The 13,018-nt window shown below is 37.2% G+C and overlaps 1 protein-coding gene across 1 annotated transcript in view; it reads left to right on the plus strand.

Moving 5' to 3' along the window:
- Window positions 1-620: 620 nt before the first annotated feature.
- atg7 (ATG7 autophagy related 7 homolog) overlaps window positions 621-13,018 on the plus strand; it is an 81,793-nt gene continuing 69,395 nt past the window's right edge. Inside the window, exons 1-11 of the mRNA XM_083938662.1 lie at window positions 621-931; window positions 2,397-2,608; window positions 2,773-2,827; window positions 3,443-3,560; window positions 3,713-3,790; window positions 3,900-4,016; window positions 6,823-6,969; window positions 7,213-7,301; window positions 9,838-9,959; window positions 11,437-11,527; window positions 11,823-11,967. Coding sequence (XP_083794788.1) covers window positions 2,437-2,608; window positions 2,773-2,827; window positions 3,443-3,560; window positions 3,713-3,790; window positions 3,900-4,016; window positions 6,823-6,969; window positions 7,213-7,301; window positions 9,838-9,959; window positions 11,437-11,527; window positions 11,823-11,967 — 1,134 coding nt within the window. The 5' untranslated portion in view covers window positions 621-931; window positions 2,397-2,436. The remainder of the gene's footprint in view (window positions 932-2,396; window positions 2,609-2,772; window positions 2,828-3,442; window positions 3,561-3,712; window positions 3,791-3,899; window positions 4,017-6,822; window positions 6,970-7,212; window positions 7,302-9,837; window positions 9,960-11,436; window positions 11,528-11,822; window positions 11,968-13,018) is intronic.

Consider the following 13,018-nt stretch of genomic DNA (forward strand, 5'->3'; position numbering starts at 1 on the left):
GTTTAAATAAAATCTGAGAAAACTTATAGATGCTGCTAGGAAATTTCTAGGTGTTGTGGGAGTTTCCGCAGGTGAGTGGAAGCGGTTGAGAAGCTTTTAGGCTCTTTAAAACAAAATTTATCAAAACAAGTGTGTAATTGCCGCACCCTGCCTTACATGCAAAAATAGTTAATAATAAAAAGCAACATTGCTATTTATTTATCTTTACGTTCTCTTCTCTCTCCTAAGCACCTGTCATAAACTAAGGACGAGCTAAGTACCCTTTTTATTAAACAGAGAATTCATAGCAGAGTGGGAAATTGGTGGGATTATTTTATTCACCATGTAGCGATTTAAGTTTAAATCCAATAGCTGGCGTCAATCTAACGTTTTGGTTGCCAGCCGCCATTGATAATGTTTCATCTGCCCCAAAAGTGTAGTTTGGAGACGGCCCCTAAGCGTTGTCTCTCAGATGAGTACAGGTGAAGACAATTTCTTTATTTTCCGGTTACTGCTCTGATGGAAAATGAGCTCGTAGCCCCTTTAATACTTTTTCGCGACTGTAGACTTCTTCCTGTGAAAATGCAACAATGTTTCGATCATGACCTAACCTCATTAAACCGGTTTTTCGGAATGTAAGTGACACATAACGCTGTTAGGTTACTTCTCGGTTTGTCGCACCCTTAACGTCCGCACATAACTCTGATCAGTCCGACATGAAAAGAAACGGCGCGTATAAGTTTTTGTCAGTTTTATCGTGCTTCGTCGTTTGTGCGTTCCTGTTTTTGTTTTGGTACTTTATAGTTTACTCATTGGTACATGCTCCTTAAGACAAAGAGCTACACTTCTGTAGCAGCTAAGCTAAGCTGGCTGTCCCTTACCCACACTGCATTGCTGTATTGACAAGTCTCGTGATCACATGATCCACTCGACCAGGAAGTAAGGATCTCTGGTAGGTGACTAAACATCATCTTAACAGTTTGACAAATGAACGTGTGTCTAACGGTGCCCGTATATGTTTGTACATACAGTTGATAGTAATATCGTGACTTGTTTCCTGGGAGATGCACGTTGTATGTAAAAAGACGTCAGAGCAGTTTAAGCTGCCAAAGCTTCTGCTTTCACTGCGCAGTCTGTGGCAAGAGCAAAAGTACTGATCAAGTAAATATGAAATCTGGACAATGACTTACACGCGAATCTTCAAAGGCTTAAGGAAGATCCTCAAAGTGTTTAATGGTTATTTGTCTTGGTGTTATAGTGTTGCTGATAAGAAATAATCAAAATAACACAATACTGGCAGCTTCAGTTTGCATCAAAACATGACAAAAAGTTATCAAATCAGAGTTATCCTGGGGCATAACAATTGAATGTGCAGATGGTATATTATATATAAATCTACAGTATATATCAGTGTTTAGATGAACAGACAAATAATTTATTTTGCCATTACAGAAAATGCCCATCACTAGTTACCACAGAGCCCAAAGACGTGGGAATTGTTAATTTAGGGTGGCCAATTGTAAAACTCAATGTTTTCATTGCTGTCATTAAGATATTTTATTTTATTGATGATATGAAAGAGCAAAAACCATGCAACTACTGTGTGTTTTTATATGTGTATGTCACCCCTTTGATTGTAATTACATACATAAATATTTATTATTGACATGTAACAGTGTTGTTGGTAGTTGTTTTGGTGCAGCATGGTAGCTCAGTTGCAGGACATAAGAAAAAAGAGAAAACACAAACAAACTGTAAACGAACTGTAAACCATTACAACACACCCAAAAAGAAAACACTTGCATGTGAAAGTACGTGCAATGGTTGCTGCTGTAGGAAAGAAGCTGTTTTGAATTGAGTGGTATTGGTTAGGTTACTTTTTTGTGCTTGATTTCAATCAGTGTTTCCAGCATAACAACTGTATAAAGACATGCATGCTTATGATAGACTTATATTCTCTGTCAAAGCACTTTTTGAACTCTGTTTTTGTACATTTGTCAAATCACAAATGTCTATACAATCTGTACAGCATATGACACCCTCTATCTTTATCTTTTTGTGAATGATTCAAACATTTATTTTGTCTTGCCAGAGACTATTAGAGATGGTTAGAGATTCACGCCATAAGATCACTTTCCCATAACCAATGCACATGTTGATATATCGGTTATTGGTTTTGTACTTGACTGAATTACCTTTACCGTTTACTTGACTCGATTGTGTATTAAGCAGCACCGCCAGAGGTCACATCCTCAGCAGCTCATAAATTGTTACAGTTTTTTCTTGAGTGAATGTGTTAAGCATGTTGGTTACAACATCATTGTGTTGGTAACTGTCATACTGAAAGTGTTTTGGAGTCATGACAGATTACATAGCTTCTGAAACTCTTTTGTAACCTCAACTGTTTAATTTCACAGCTTTTAGTACTTGGCTGTGTGTCCTGTTAGTGAAGTTGTGATGGCATCTGAAACCAGTGAAGCAGCGTCCTCCCCTCCAGACCTCAAGCTGCAGTTTGCTCCCTTCAGTAGTGCTCTGGAGGCAGGCTTCTGGCACCAGCTCACTCAGAAGAAACTCAACGACTACAGATTGGATGAAAGTCCCAAATGTATCAAAGGATATTACTACAATGGTCAGTGGTCCGATGTTTTCATTACAATGACGACCATTCATTAATTCAAACTATGCAGCGTCTTATACATGAACAAATGTTGCACAGTGAAGGCCAATTTGCTCATTTACATCAGTATGTATCAATAACTTGATAATATTTCTATTCACATTTCTGTCCTATAGGTGACCCACTTGGCTTGCCCACTCGCCTGACGTTGGAGTTCAGTGCATTTGAAATGTAAGTATGATACAGTATGTTGCCTGTATAAACCATATCTTAAACCTTCTTCTTGTTTTTAAAACGGCAACGACTAATACAAATAAAAGGGTTGAGCCACCAACAAAAACACAATTTTTAAACTGTTACCACTTCCAGATTGACTGAGAAGCCTTTTAATGCAATATACAACAAGTATGAGTCGGTTATCAAGGGTTTCTCATGCTGTAAAAGTTTTACATAATTCATTTTCATGCAGTTTGTTCAGGAATAAATCAGTGTTAAATTTCAAGATTTCTAAAAGTCATAATCATATTTAAGTTTAATTATGCATTCAGATATGTATCAATTATGTGGGCAAGATGCAACTACTGTGGTTGTTTCCTTTTTTAAGTTTTTGAACAGCAGTTAAAAAGGTTGAGTGAAGTCTTCATTGTTTAGGAATAATAAATGGGGGAACTTCCTTTTAAAAGTTTATCAGCCAGGTCAATTTAGGGTTGAACTAAATTCAGATCAGCTCTCTAAGTTCCTGTTATTTGGAAGCCTTCAATAAAGTAAAAAGTAGCACTTTGAAAATGAACAAGTACAGTTAGTGCGTACAGTTTAATGCAGATGCATGATGGGTTTTGCTGGCAGAGATGGACCAACACCAGCCCGTTGCTGTCCAGCTATGGGAACGCTGTATAACACCAACACATTCGATGCCTTTAAGACCGCCGATAAGAAGGCTCTGATGGAGAAAGAGGCCAAGGAGGTAAAACACATGCAATAGTAATTTTCTCAATGACACTGTCTTTAAACAAAGATATCTTGCTGGGAATTTCTGTAAAATAGACACAAAGTCATTACGTTGAGCAGCTGAGAATTAAAATTTATTAATGCAGATTTTCACCTGTTGTTTTATAGATATGGGATGCTATACAGTCTGGTGATGCGTTGAAGGACCCTTCGATCCTCTGCAAATTCATCCTGCTGACATTTGCAGTGCGTATAAACAGCATCTTTTAAATGTGTCAGTTTTGAATATTAATGACTTCATGTGCGAATATCTTTCTATTTTTCTTTAACCTTTGTGTTGCCATTCTTTTGTCAGGATTTGAAGAAGTACCATTTCTACTACTGGTTCTGCTTCCCTGCACTCTGTTTCCCAGAGGGAATAAAGATTGTCCGGCAGCCGTCTGCCCTAGAACAAGTTCTCTCAGCAAAACAGGTTGGCTTTTTAGTGATCATTATAGAAACACTGGAATAAATATTTTGGAAAGTACACTTTGGAATCATATAGTAGATGAATTACTTTGTATGAGGTTAATTTGTCATTTTAGAACACAAAGTTACACAATGAAATGTAAGGTCCATCATGCTCCAAAGACACATAAGATACACCGATATACAGATATTTAAATAAAAAAAACAAACAATATATACAGTTACTTATATAAAAATCCTCATATGCATTTTGAGATTTTGGTATATAGAGAGAATGGGATAGTTGAAAAGGTAGTGGTATAGTATAGTGCAAAACCAGCATAACACAAAGTTTCATGTCATCCTCTAAATTTAGACTTTTCAGGTGATTCCCCAAATTATGCTCATTACATTTACTGAATATTCAATTTAAATATTAGCTGTTAACTGAGGATTTTCTATGACTTAGACTTAGACTTCTCTTTATTGATCCCTTTGGGATGACTCCCTCAAGTAAACTGAGTTTCCAGCAGCTTACAAAAACACAAGGGAGGTATAAGTATCCAAGTGAGTATAATATATCCAATGAACTCTTAGCTAAATAAATACAGAAAGTATAAAAAACAATAACCTTTAAACATTAAACTATAGTCAAATATATGTGTGGTAGATGAAAGAATACAGGTAAAATAAAATTCCCGGAAAATGAAATCAGAAAAGTTAAATATAGAGGAAATGTATAAGATAAAATATGTATGATTGTATATGATAGAAATGAGCAGTAAGATTAAATTATTGCACTTAAGCGGTGGATAAAGTTATTGCACAAAAAAAGAAGAAAAGTATCCAGCAGTTTGTCCAATGACCTCCTCTCTGCCACCATCACCAGCGAGTCTAGTTTCATGCCGACCACAGAGCCGGCCCGTCTGATCAGTTTATCCAGTCTGGAGGTGTCCTTCTTGGATTTGCTGCCCCTTACAGCACACCGCAGTGTAGAAAGGACACTGGTGACCACAGACTGGTAAAACATCCACAGCAGTTTGCTGCAGATGTTGAAGGACCGCAGTCTCCTCAGGAAGTACAACCTGCTTTGTGTCTTCCTGTACAGGTGGCTGGTGTGTGTTGTCCAGTCCAGTTTATTGGCCTGAGGTATTGTGTATTTGAGTCCACAGCCTCCCCCTTAGGTCCCTCTAGCAGGACTGGTTGCGGTCTTGGTCTGGACCTCCTAAAATCAATGACCAGCTCCTTCGTCTTGGAGGTGTTGAGCTGTAGGTGGTTAGTGTGGCACCAGAGAGCAAAGTCCCCCACCAGACTCCGATACTCCTCCTCTCTGTCACCCCTGATACATCCCACGATGGCTGTGTCATCAGCGTACTTCTGTATGTGACACAGCTCAGAAGTCCAAGGTGTACAGGGTGAAGAGAAGAGGGGCCAGCACTGTGGCCTGAGGGGCTCCAGTGCTGTGGCCTGTCAGTGAGGTAGTGTCTGACCCAGTCCACCAGATAGGGGTCCACTCCCATCAAGTTCAGTTTGTTGGACTAAAAATTCAAATATTATTCCAATTTCCATGTAAGTTTACTCTTTCCTTAGAAAATTAGATGGTTTGTTTAGCTACTCTTTCTGCGGTCTCCATTTGTATTTTTGAAAAATACTTCAATAACCGTGAACATATAAAAAATCATCTGTAACATTCATATTTACAATAAAACTCAATACACAAGACAACTAACAACCCAAAGCCTGTCTAATGCGATAGCTCTATATAATAATCCATATAATAATTCCACCTCTCACAAAATTGAGAAAAAAGATCAATTAACAACTTATCCACTAAATCAAAAAGCAGTGTGCATAACCCTCTACATCCATACCATATCTTCAAGAACACCTTAGTTATTCAATGTTCTACACTATTCCTTGTTAAAACAAGTACGATCTTAATGTTTTGTTAAAACATGTTGTATAACTTTCTGAAATCAAAAAACTTGGTAATGAATTCCATGCCACCATTGCTCAATAATGAACTGTTCTCTGTATAAAACTAGTTCTACATGGAGGCAACAGAGAGCAACCTTTGGATGATAGCAGAGTGGAATAATGATGTCTGAAAAAAAATCATAGGTTACCACAAAGTTTTTCTGCTCTTTTGGTTATAATATTTTTTAATTGCAGCCTCCAGTACTCGTTATATACCTTATAGAATAGTATAATGAAGTGAATTTCTACTTCTCAGGTAAGTGGATCCAAGGAGGGATAAAGCCTCACTAAGAAAAAGTTTGAATGACTCATGTGCCATAATACCCATCATCGTTTTTAAGTTATATTTACAATAAAATACATCAGTAATTACTGATTATATGCTTCAGAAAGCCTCTTGTGCTCTCATTCGTGTAGCGCACCAAAAGAATGAGGCTGTGCTTACAAGTGGCCGAAATGATTTTTCTCTATAAGGTTCATTCTTAGAGATAGGGTAAGGAGCTCAGATATCCAGAGGGAGCTCAGAGTAGAGCCACTGCTCCATCACATCAAAAGGAGCCAGTTGAGGTGGTTTGGACATGTTATCAGGATGCCTCCTGGGCATCTTCCCTTTAGAGGTTTTTCTGGCCACGTTCACTATACAATATATATATATATATACATACCAGATATATATATATATATATATGTATATATATGTTCATGTATATATATGTGTATATATACATGTATATATACATATATATGTATATATACAAACATATGTATGTATATATATATATATATATATGTTTGTATATATATACACATATATATACATGTAAAAGTCTGACTCCTATTTATTTCTGTCTCAGATTGCAGCCTTGCAGGAGGCCTTTGATGTCCTGTGTATCGAAAGAGGGACTGTTGCAGTGCCTTACTTCCTAATGAAGTACACAGATGACACTGTTCAGATGGCTCCACTTGAGGACTGGGACACGTTCTTCACTGATACTAAGAAGGTACCACTTCCGTTTGTTTGTTTTTGTTATTTAAAAAATGTTTTTCCTGTTTTAAATCTATATTTTCGATGAGATTAGTTTGATTGAGTCTAAAATGAAGGGGCTTTCAAAGATTCAAGATTGATCCATCAGTACTTTTTGTGGCTCATCCCGACCATCAGATTAATTCTATTGTGTAATGCTCACTCTCACACTCACACTCACACTTTGTTAATGTAAACACACCTTGTTTGGTATCTCTAGGTTACTGTGGGTGTCTATGATCCGTGTACTCTGTCTCAACATCCGGGCTGGCCTCTGAGAAATCTACTGGTCCTCTTAGCGTATCAATGGTAAGCCCTACTTCTGTGTGTGGAGATGATGAACTCAGATGACTAACTGTGTTTGCGGATTTTACTATGAATGATTTTCAGCTTACACTGTTGACTTTAATTTGGCACAAAGTAAAAGACAGGAAGTCTCTGCCTTATTATTTTCCTGACTCTGAAATTTAGGGAGCAGGTGGGATTATAGATGCTCATATAAATTTCCAAAATGATCGGCATTGCTTGGATAGCTTTAGATCATAACATTAAATCAAAACTTTCTGGTTGAAAACAATTGTTTGACTGTTGCTTAGCCACAGTGGTGTCATAATAGTTGAGCAAGGACGGCAGCACAGACTTGCAGAACATGACTGTTGCTGTTAAGATTGCACTACTTGTCTACAAAGCTGTTAATACTCCTGATAAACAAGCATATTTTTTTCTCAGTATCTTTCATTTTGCTTACGTCATGGTTTTAAAACAAAAGACTATTTGATCCATATAAAGATTTCCGATATCATCCCAAATTCCTCAAAAAGGGACTTTTTCCCTTAACATTACAGCACATACAGTACATGTGTTTTTGTAAGTTTGTGAATTATGAGGGTGCTGTGTTTTATGATTGTTGTATCCCTTACAAATGGATGAATGTTTTGCGAATTAGACAATGCAGTTGCTCAGTCGGGGTGAATTGCAGTACAATGGCTGTTTTTAACTCATGCTACTCCCATCTATGACACCTGCAGCACACATCAGCTGCTGTCTGTGGACACTGTAGGCTCTTTTGTGTAAATACACACACGTGGCATGCAATATCAGTGCATGGCAAAGCAATGTGTTTTGGGCATCTTGCAACTCCTGAAATTTGTAAGCCAGCAACTTGGCTAGGTATTTTTCAAGACACTGAATGCTCTATTTCTCACCTACTGTATATTTCCGAAGATAATATTTCATGGTACTTTAGGTGGTTTTTGATGTAATAAATTTGAAAGTTTCTGTCTATGCCACAACATATTTGTGGTCTGAAAAGCTGGAACAGGCTCTGGTCTACTATGCAACAGTTATTGGAAGGTACACTGGTAGCAGGGAAATTGGAAGCAATTAAGCAAAACTCTATTATTAAATGTGTGAAAGTGAAGAACACACATGAGACTAATTGTTTAATGAATCAGAGATTTCACAGCTTTACATCGTTACAGCTCCTATATTGTTAAGTGTTTACAGACTTGAGATGTTGTGTGTTGATGAGAGGTATATTTTACTGAGTCCAAATGTTTATTTATAAATCTAAGAATCAACGTTGTCTGCACATATTCAAATATTTACACAAAGACTAATAACAAGTGAGATAGTTTGAAGTTGACTCAGACATTTGAATCTCAACTCTGCTCGCAACTTTTGAATTTTCTTGTGCAATGTTTCCAAATTCACATACTGTACCTTTAAGCGTCTGTGTAAGGGAAACAAGAATGTTACGTGAGAAGTGAAGAAACGAGAAGCTAGAAGTGCTTTGACGAAAGCTTGATTGATTTAACACAGAACAAAGCATAATTTTAAACCAGAACATACAATAACCAACTTCTTCAAATTCATGCGCTAAATTTCTGAAAATGTATAAAAATATTGTTACAACCACAACATATCATCATTTTGCATCATCCCCAGAGAATTTCAGTTAAACTATCACTGCCGCATGTTTCACTGCTGTAGTTGCAGTTCAGTTTGAAACTGTCATCTCTCTGTATTCTCGTCTTAGTTCAGGTCCGCAATCACTAATTTTTTGTCCCACTTTCCCCCAGAGAGCTTAGTTCTTCCTGGCACTTGTTTTGCTATTTCAGGAAGATTTTTATTGCATAATTATTTTTCATTTAAACAAGGAACTCTCATCAGGGCCAGTTTAGCAATAGTATCCTGTGATACCAGTGGCTTATCAGCAGCAAATACCTCAAGACAGTTTAGATATCACACTCTGTAGTCAGAGGCAGTTTTTAATCCAATATAAACCTCATCAATCTTGTGCTTGACTACACTTTCTTGCTGTGGTAAACATAAACTATTGATACTGGCTTAGATGGGTGGAAATAGAATTACAATGTAGCCACAATGTCTCGCTTATTCAGTTGTTTCACTTGATTGTGTAATGTGACTGTGGTCATTTAGGACCATATAAGGGGAAATGTGTTGGTATGTCAATGCATGTTGATCATATTGTTGTGAGTGCTCATTGTTGTATCTTGTGGGAGACGGAGCATATTCCATGTTAAATTGTGTTTAGGACATTTTATTATTGTTATCATATTATTTATTATTGTTTGACTTTCATCTAATGTGTGTGTGTGTGTGTGTGTGTGTGTGTGTGTGTGTGTGTGTGTGTGTGTGTGTGTGTGTGTGTGTGTGTGTGTGTGTGTGTGTGTGTGTGTGTGTGTGTGTGTGTGTGTGTGTGTGTGTGTGTGTGTGTGTGTGTGTGTGTGTGTGTGTGTGTGTGTGTGTGTGTGTGTGTGTGTGTGTGTGTGTGTGTGTGTGTGTGTGTGTGTGTGTGTGTGTGTGTGTGTGTGTGTGTCAGGGGCTCTATGCTGGACACAGTAGAGGTGCTTTGTTTCAGGGACAGAACTCTGCAGGGAAGCCGCTGTATTCAGCATAGTGTCATCTTCCAGATAAAACTACCTGCACTTCCCCTTAACTCAGGTAATTTTCATTCCTTTATGTGTGTCTGTGTGTGTGTGTGTGTGTTGGCATGTCAAATGTCTCTGTCTGTACGTATATTTGTTCTTGTCCATCTGAATGTGTGTGTATTGTAACTGATATGAATTGTCAGTTTTAGCTTGCCTTCCACTGAGACTTTCTGCTTCCTTTTAAGCCACACCAATCTCACACAGGTTCTCCTTTATTCCTTTATCTGTTGAATAAGGGATGAAAGTAATTTAGATGGTAATAGAAGGATTTGAAAGGAGGAAAGTTTTTGTTGAGTTCAGACGAGGTGCCTTTTGTTTACCTCAGTCTACCTCTTCAGCACATCATGGCTTTTAATTGTCTCACAGAGGATGTATTCAGGCAACAAAAATTGATTCAGCTACTCAGTTTGGTTTTGCATTGACAGATTTGGCATTGTTTTGAAAGGGATTAATCAACCTCCCGCAGCCCAGCTTTTTAGATACACCATGTTCAGTTCTTATTGAAAGGTGAAATAAAATTGATGATAATTAACATTCACGTATCTCAGTCCAGAATCAGCATTTAACTGTATTTAACCCACACAATCTTTTCAAAGTGACCGTGTACAGACTCACTGTTTATTTGGCACTGCATTAGTTTACCAGTGAAGATGGAACAAGGAGTGATGATGCAGTGTCCAGAGTAGCAATCACAAATATGTTTCTAATCACTTTCGGGGTGGATGGGTGGGTCGAATAAACACACGGTTACATCCAGGATCCTGTTCGTGTCCCGTGTGAAACAAAAAGTAAACATTGACTTGTTTACATACTTAACTCACGTCACGTAGGTACGTACATAAGTTGTGTAACAAACATAATTATTTATAATTATTTTAATTTTGTTTAAAAAAGGAGAATGCAGTTTCGTTGTATGAGAAGGTACATTTTTAGAAGACAGGGTTGCCTTGCAGACTTACTAGTTATAGCCACAATAATCTGTAAAATATCATACTATTACAATAAGTTGTTGCAATTAATCTGATTTAGATTTAAATTAATTAAGTCATTTAACCACATGATTTTTAAAAATCAGAATTTGGGTGGAATCACAAATATATGTGAACAAATTAACAAAACTTTCTCTTTAGTTGAGACATCCAGAGAGAGAGAATAATTTAAACATTTTTTCTGAGAAGACACATTACTGTAACTTTTATGTTAAGAAAACACAGTAACTTATATGTTACTGTGTTTTCCATGCTATGAATACTGTGGAAGTCTATTTACTTCGACTGTGTTTGGGATGGAGGCAAAAATGTCAGATATGGATTTGAACTTAATGAACCCAACATGGCTGAATGGCCAGATTCCACTATAGCGGTAAATCAGAAAATGTGTTTTCTTATTTGCATACATTAACACTTTAAGAGTGTTATATTGTTTTGTTTCACTTTGTAGTACGGTATGGGCATTTCACATTGTTGATGTGTTGTTGTTTTTTGTCACAGCATGTCCTAAGAGTGTAGGTTGGGAGAAGAACCCAAAGGGGGCCATGGGGCCCAGGATGGTCAACCTCAGTGAATGTATGGACCCTAAAAGGTAATGAACACATCTATGTTTAGGTGTAAGGCTAAAACTGTCAGCCTACAGCCCAGAACACAATCTAACAATTAATACATATAAATAAAACGATATGATGTAAGTAGATCATTTACAGCAAGTCTTTACCTGTTGGAGCTTTATGTTAAGGGTCTGGCTGAAGTTTCCATTACACCTCCTCAATACTGACAAATGTATTTTTTCTTAGTGTTACTACAGTCATGTATGCTCTGCAGAAAACAACCCTAAGTTAGCACTTTGTGCACAAATGTAATCTCCATTTCTCTGTCTGCAGGCTTGCAGAGTCATCAGTGGACCTGAACCTGAAGCTAATGAGATGGAGGCTGGTTCCTACCCTAGACCTGGAAAAGGTCGTCACTACAAAGTGTCTTCTTCTGGGAGCTGGGACTCTGGGCTGCAATGTAGCCAGGACTCTCATGGTAAGAGTGGAAAGATACATGGATGCAAATACAAACAATCAGATACAATAAAGTACTACTATACTGTAAAGTATAAAGTTTTTAAGGTTTTTAGGGTTTAGCAAATTATGTACAATCATACATGGGCAAAAATGTTTTAGGAGTAGAGTAATATTTGCTTTTAATCTTTTGCAAATTAACTCATTCCTGTTTTGTATCTGCTGCACAAGCACCAGACATGTCACAGCAATGTGCCCATACGCGTCAGAATCTATGAGGCGTCACAAATGAAGCGTCAGAAATTGTTACAGAAGACGGGTGTCCTTTTTTTTTTACAGGATATTATCACTGGAGACTAGTGTCTCCTATCAGTGAGCCAGCACAACATGACACAACTTATCAGGATTTAAATGGATAGCTAACTCTGAATGACACTTTAATTTTCCCAACATTCTGTAAAACGGAATAAGCAAAGTGTTTTTATTTAAGTAGAAGCTCAACTTGTCAGAATAAACTTACTGCAAAACCTAAAGTTAAGATCAAAGCTGTACTCCTAGAGAGACGACACATCTACAGATACAAGTCAACCAATTTTTGTTATGTGTAAATAAACACAGATGTCCATCTGCATTGACATGACACCCGATGGGTTTAAATCATAAATCGTCTCTGTTGAATCAGAATGCCGGTGCAGATTACAAAAAGCACCAATAGACAGAACGCGACAAAAATAGCTGCATAGGAAATGAGAAAAAGGCTGAAAACATCTTGGGAAACAGTCCAACATGTCACTTTATTAGATTTTACTATCAAAACTGCATCGTGGTATACTGAATGTTTGTGTGTTTTTTTACATTTAAAGCTTCTATTGAGGTTTTTGAATAAAGCTTCAAATGTTTGCAGTTATATCTGATGAGGTCATTAAAATTATAACATTTAGTATAATATTAATAATATTAGTGTAGCATAATATTTATCTGCAACTGTGCCGAAATACCATGTTTAAACTGAATGACTAGACATGCAAAAAATGTATTGCTGCAGTATGTGACTTTCACTCTTTCACTGGCTG

The sequence above is a fragment of the Echiichthys vipera genome (genome assembly GCF_963691815.1).
Source record: "Echiichthys vipera genome assembly, chromosome: X".
NCBI lineage: Eukaryota > Metazoa > Chordata > Actinopteri > Perciformes > Trachinidae > Echiichthys > Echiichthys vipera.